At 36.0% G+C, this 6,000-nt stretch overlaps 1 protein-coding gene and 2 long non-coding RNA genes across 8 annotated transcripts in view; 1 reads left to right on the top strand and 2 right to left on the bottom strand.

Annotated features, from left to right (window-relative positions):
* Nucleotides 1–6,000, bottom strand: part of LOC147841212 (uncharacterized) — a 1,204,737-nt gene that overhangs the window by 938,182 nt on the left and 260,555 nt on the right. The gene's annotated exons all lie outside the window — the stretch shown is intronic.
* The window catches only part of mymx (myomixer), a 111,112-nt gene that overhangs the window by 50,186 nt on the left and 54,926 nt on the right, over nucleotides 1–6,000 (bottom strand). For all 6 annotated transcript variants that reach the window (XM_087279775.1, XM_087279778.1, XM_087279774.1 and 3 more), the window contains exons 12-13: nucleotides 5,891–5,988; nucleotides 5,735–5,798 (exon numbers count right to left, since the gene is read on the bottom strand). In XM_087279775.1, coding sequence (XP_087135901.1) covers nucleotides 5,735–5,798; nucleotides 5,891–5,988 — 162 coding nt within the window. The remainder of the gene's footprint in view (nucleotides 1–5,734; nucleotides 5,799–5,890; nucleotides 5,989–6,000) is intronic.
* Nucleotides 1–6,000, top strand: part of LOC147841213 (uncharacterized) — a 30,072-nt gene that overhangs the window by 15,184 nt on the left and 8,888 nt on the right. The window lies entirely within an intron of this gene.

The raw sequence follows: 6,000 nt of genomic DNA, 5'->3' as shown, positions 1-6,000 counted from the left end.
ATATCGCATTGTATCATGATATGGGTGTGAATTGTATCGTGTTGCATCGCAATATGTCACAAATGTATCGCTAATATATCGGATCGTATTCTTTGTATCGAGATGCGTATCGGATCGGCATTATAGCTTAGATGCCCAACCCTACTAGACACACAGAGGTAAGCAGTCAGCTGGTAAGCAAGAAATGAAACCGCATCATACTGCCCCGTTGCGTTTGTTTTAAAGATGAAATGCAGCCATATGTTGCTCTGGCTACATAATTCATGATCTCCAGAAATGTATATAGGGCTATGATTTCAGAATGAGCCTACTGTATGTTGACTATACCGTTGAATTCAGCTAAAGATTGTATTCGGCTACCATAGTAGGAAAAAACCTATGGAAGTCAGTGACTTCTTGTTTACAACATTCTCCAAAATATCTACTTTTGTTTTAAAAAGGAAAAAGAAACCTACATATTTGGAACAAGTGGAGAGAAAATAAATGAGAGATCTTTCAATCTTTTGATTTTCATTTTAAATGCTTACCAGGTAGACAGCTCTCACTAGTTTTAAAACAGAACAGAAGTGTTTCATGAAAAACAGGAAGACAGAAGAGATTATTTTTAGCTGCTGACCCCTAGAACTGCCGTCTGCTCGACTCACAGCCGGTTCAGAACCACTGCCTGGGTTTTCAAGCCAGAACAATTACTGGAAGTTGCACACAGTATTATAGACTGACACCAGTGTCAAACAAACACAGTACTCTAGCGGTTACCAAACAGCCATCCATCACGCTTTCAGCAGCTCCCTTTACTGGAATACACACTACACAAAGCTCTTTTTCACAAAATAGATGTTAACACAAATTTCTACACTTTCTTAAATGAAGACACTAAAATGTCCGAAAGGGCTCCTATTTTACCCCTTTTACAAGATGAAACATAAGTCTTTAGTGTCTCCAGAACGTGTCAGCTCAAAATAACCATCAGATTATTTATTATACCCTGGGCTCGGTTTTTCAAAAGGTTTAATCCGGATAAAATTGATCCGGATTTAGTAATCCTGTTTTCGCAATCCGTGATCACGTAATCCAGCTTACTTTTTGAGCCAGTTTTTCAAAGCAACATTGGATTGGATCATTCTGATCCAGAACTTTTCAGGATCACTAAATCTGGACTACCAGTGCTCAATCACAATGTAGATGGATAGATAGGCCTATGTAAAGAGCAACAAGTATAATAGCCAGTGTGGGGTAAATATAAATTTATTTTTATTTGAAATGAAAACTAAGAAAATTTAATAAATATTAAAATAATTATAATAATAAATAATAAAAGCAAGAAAAACCCCACCCCATCCTCTTACAGCAGTCCTCTCATCTGAGATCTACAACACTGTACATTGAGGATATTTATAATAAGTTTCAAATATAGATGTATTGAATAAAAAAAAAAAAGACAATGTTGAAACCTCCACAATAATGTCAGACTTCCTCATCTGATGTGGAGGGAGCAGCTTGTCTGAGCGTATTCTTTAGGAGGCAGATCTCAAGTGTGGCTTTGGTTTGCTGCAGTTTGGTCAGAGTCAGTTGTTCCTTTGCCAGATGAAGCTGAACTTTTGTCTCTTTTTGCAAATGTTGAAAGTGATAAAAAAAAAAAAAAAAAAAAAAAAAAAAATATATATATATATATATATATATATATATATATATATATATATATATATATATATATATATATATATATATATATCAATTAGTAACAGAATAAAATTTATTGTTTTTGGTCAGTTTTGGTAGCTGTTTGGGGGATTATTTTATGAGGCCAAACTCTTTCTATTTTGCTGTAGCCCTATACTGAAAGGCTAAAAACGTTAAAGCCTATAATCACTATAGCCTGACAGATGAACAAATAAAATTAAAACCTTATTAATAAATAGTATATCTCGTAAGAAACTGCATGATCCAAATATAGTTTTGTTTAATAAATTTTTTAAGTTTTCATTACATTTTGGGCATGAAATCCACACTAAATCTATCCTTCTGATGGGATCAGTTTAATCCAGGTTTTTTGGATCAAAGTGATCCAAATCCTACAAAAAAAGGTCTGAAAAACCCAAACTAAAGGTTTGATCCGGATCAAAACCAAGATTGGATTACGTGATCTAATCCGATTATGTAATCTGTTTTTTCTGTTGAAAAAAACATTTTCAAGATTTGATCCAATCCCTTATCCAAAATCCTAGTGGATTACTTTTGAAAAACCGGGCCCTGCTGAATATGTACATTTTGGAGTAAGATTACATTGTGGCTGTTTTGTTTCATGTGCCTTTAAATGCAAATGAGCTGGTTCACCCCGCCCGTCTGCTTCTCCTGGGCTACGTCAGATAAACAGCAGTCAGTGACAGACGCGAAGGAAGCAGAGATTCAGTTCATCAGAAATACCACAGTAAGAACTTTCCCAGTGGTTATTTGATGTATTTGTGGTGGAGTTCATTTCTTTCTGCAATGATAAGTCACACACAATGTCGTTTCAAAATTCGCTTAAGTTTAACTTTGCACTGTTTTTGCACGTCAAATGTGACAGAATACACGTTCATATCCACTGCTGTATGGATATCTGTTATGTTCATGTACAAAAAAGGCTGATTTAACGTCCACCAACTGGGATTGAAGCGTCTTCTTTTATAATTGTACTGAGAGTTGGCTGTGGTGATGAATTACAATGATTTTACTGTATTTATTACAAACATGCACTGTTTTAAAAACAATTTAAACTTGTTAAACTCTTGTAGTGCAGATGATCACAGAGAGTTGAACAGATCTTTAATCACAGTTACTTTGTGCAAGTCCTTACTTGTGGATACGTTTATATGTCTTTCTATGGAGACATGCTAATACACAGCTGTCAATCAACTTAGTGGGCGGGAAAAACTGCACTTCTATGTCACGTTGCAGTGGGCCTCAAAGTCTCTGAGATTTGGATCCTATTTTAATGTCAGGAAATAAAAAAATACTTGTGTTTTTATCACTCCATTATGACTGTGGACATACTATATCTATACACAGTTCTGCCTTGATTTTAGATTATAGGTGCCCTTTAAAGTTAGAGCTGTCAAATGATTAATTATGCTTAAAAGCATTAAAAAAATTATTTACATAACATATGTGTGTGTACAGTGCTTGTTTATTATGTATCAATAAATCTAAACATGTTTCCCAGAGATGGGTTGCGGCTGGAAGGGCATCCGCTGCGTAAAAACTTGCTGGATAAGTTGGCGGTTCATTCCGCTGTGGCGACCCCGGATTAATAAAGGGACTAAGCCGACAAGAAAATGAATGAATGAATGAATGAATGAAATCTAAACATAGTTCTGCAAAAAAATATAATAAGAGCATGTTATATTTAAAAAGGGAAAATACTAAACTCGGTCAAGTTATAATAATTAAAATAATCGATTACTTAGATTGCCTTATATGCATTGAATTTATATTGTATAGTGATTATATGCATATAGTTTTTCCAGTAAGCTTTTTGTTTTTCTATTGTTACGAGTAGTTGTAGTGTAGTGTAGGCTTGTGTGTGTGTGTATGTGTGTGTGTGTGTGGTGTTTCTCTCTTTCTCTCGTGCTCACTCTCTCTTTCTCGCTCTAAGTATTCGCAGGTGTAGCGGATTACGTTGGGACGGATCATGATTGGCGCTTGGACTGGCGGCGGCTGTATGTAAACCTGCAGAGAAGATGGGTTCGATGGCTCCCCGCTCTCTCTCGATTTCCCCGCCTGTACTCAGTGGAGAAAGTGATCCAATGAGTGTTTGCTTGTATCTCTTTATGGCGTTTTTGTGAGATGCCATTGTGATAATTTTTAACCGACGATTGAAGTCCGGTTTTCTGTCTTCCTGTCAGGCTTGGAGCATGGTAGGGAGGTTTGGTGCCTTTTTATTTGTTATTTTCGTTCTGCATTTTATTTTATTATTTGTTTTCTAGGGAAGTTTAATCTAATTTAGTTAGCTTGGTTTATTGTCATTTATTTTGGCTGAACCCCTCGTGATGTTATTTTTGCTCCTTATTTCTGTAAATAAATCATGTTTTCTTGTTAATTCTCAGTGGTTGTGTTTTTGGTTCATATTTTGGGGAGAGAGAGCGCAGGGGCAGCAGGGATTATATTTTTAATCCCTGTTATTTTGTTAAATTTTGGTTAAATCTCTTTTTGATTGAGGATTTTTAATTTAATTCGTAACAATATGCATTCTTTAAATAGTAAATGTAGTCAAACTTAAAATGTAGTTCGTTTTTTTGTTGAATAATTGTCTGTCAATTATTATAACTTCTAGTTTAGCATTTTCTTTTTCTTTATATAAATATACACAACACTTCTGTCTGTTTCTTGAATCTGATTGGCTGACAGCCGTGTGATATTCTGCAATATCAGCAGTCGTACAGCCTCTTCACCCTTCTGTATTACTCCGCCCACATAAAGTGACAGCAAATCAATAAACTCACTACAGGTTGACAAATATTGCAGCTGTTGGACAGCATAATGTTCATTTTTAGGTGTGAATGTAGTTGGTTAGATTGCAACTATGCAGTTTATTTATAAGAATAGTGACTATTTTAAATGTTTATAATTTCAGAGCTACATCATGTCAGCATTTATCAGCACGTCATACTGAGCAGAACAAAGACGGTTCACGTTACACCACAAGATGGCAGCAGAGAACACATAATAGGCCCATATGGGAGAAAAACTCAAATTGAAACTACAGCTGATCAAATCATTATTAAACAAGTAAGTGACATTCTAAGTTGATCTCTCTCTGTTATATGTTGTAGTGCTGTATTTATACCACAGAAATCTGGAAGTGTTTCCTTTGCTTTGGCTTTTTTAGGGTTAATTATTGTGATCTCCCGATTGCAGCAGAGAAATACTGGGAAATCTCTATAGACTGATGGCATTTCATGCTGTTCAGCCTTATAATCTTAAAAAAATAGCAAAATCAGCTGTTTTGTCTTCAGTTTAGACATTACGCTACAAATTCTAGCTCTAAAGTGACGTTGGTGAATTAGTATCGGCGTCAGCTGAAGATGTGAATGAACAGCGGAAGAAAGTAGTTCCTCATACAAAAGGATTTTTAGACTCTCCATGTTATATTTTCTTCTTTATATACACAATTGTGCCTTCGAACTGTTGTATAAACACAATATCACACTCAATAAGGCTGTATATCGTCACTGGTGGGAATTTAAAAGCAAATATTGTGCAAAAGTCTCATGGATACTACTAAATCTTGATTTAAAGGCACAGTTCACCCAAAAGTTAAAATTCTGTCATCATTTACCTTGCTTATACTTGTTCTAAACCTGTTCAAGTTTGTTTGTTCTCTGTTGGACACAAAAGATGATTATTTAGTAAAATGTTGGAAACCGGTAACCATTGACTTTCATGGTATTTTCTTACTACAGTAGTCAATGGATGCTTTTCTCTAACATTCTTCAAAATATCATCTTTTGTGTTCAACAAAAGAAAAAAAAACACAACAACTGAAATTGGATCAGAACAAGTCAAGAATAAGTAAATTATGTTTTCATTTTTGGGTGAACTGTTCCTTTAAGAACGGTCAGATATTTATACTGGAGGCAACAAAAGCACTTGAATAAGAGCATTCTCCTCTGCTCAGCCTGATTGCACACGGTCCGTCTTTCTGGAGCACGAATGGCTGTGGGGTTTGAGTAATGCTGAAGTAATAAATGCACACCTTGTCTGCGGAGACGGTGAACTTCTGGAGCTGAATGTGGAGCGGTGGGTGGCCGCTGGACTCGCTGTAAAACCAGACACAGGGCCTCTATTTAGCATACAGCTTTAATATGCATGTGTGCAGAAAAAGCACTGATGCCACTGAGCTAAATGTCACCTTTCAGTCTGCAGTTTTACTGGGATGTCGCTGATACAGGAACGGCCTGCGTCTCCACTGTCTGGAGGCTTTCTGGAGCTCTCCACATCTCTGACAATCTGAGAAGACAA

The sequence above is a fragment of the Danio rerio genome, chromosome 13 (assembly GCF_052040795.2).
Source record: "Danio rerio strain M-AB ecotype USA chromosome 13, GRCz13ab, whole genome shotgun sequence".
NCBI classification, from domain to species: domain Eukaryota; kingdom Metazoa; phylum Chordata; class Actinopteri; order Cypriniformes; family Danionidae; genus Danio; species Danio rerio.
The sequence above is the reverse complement of the archived record's forward strand: the minus strand, read 5'-3'. Positions and strand labels throughout refer to the sequence as shown.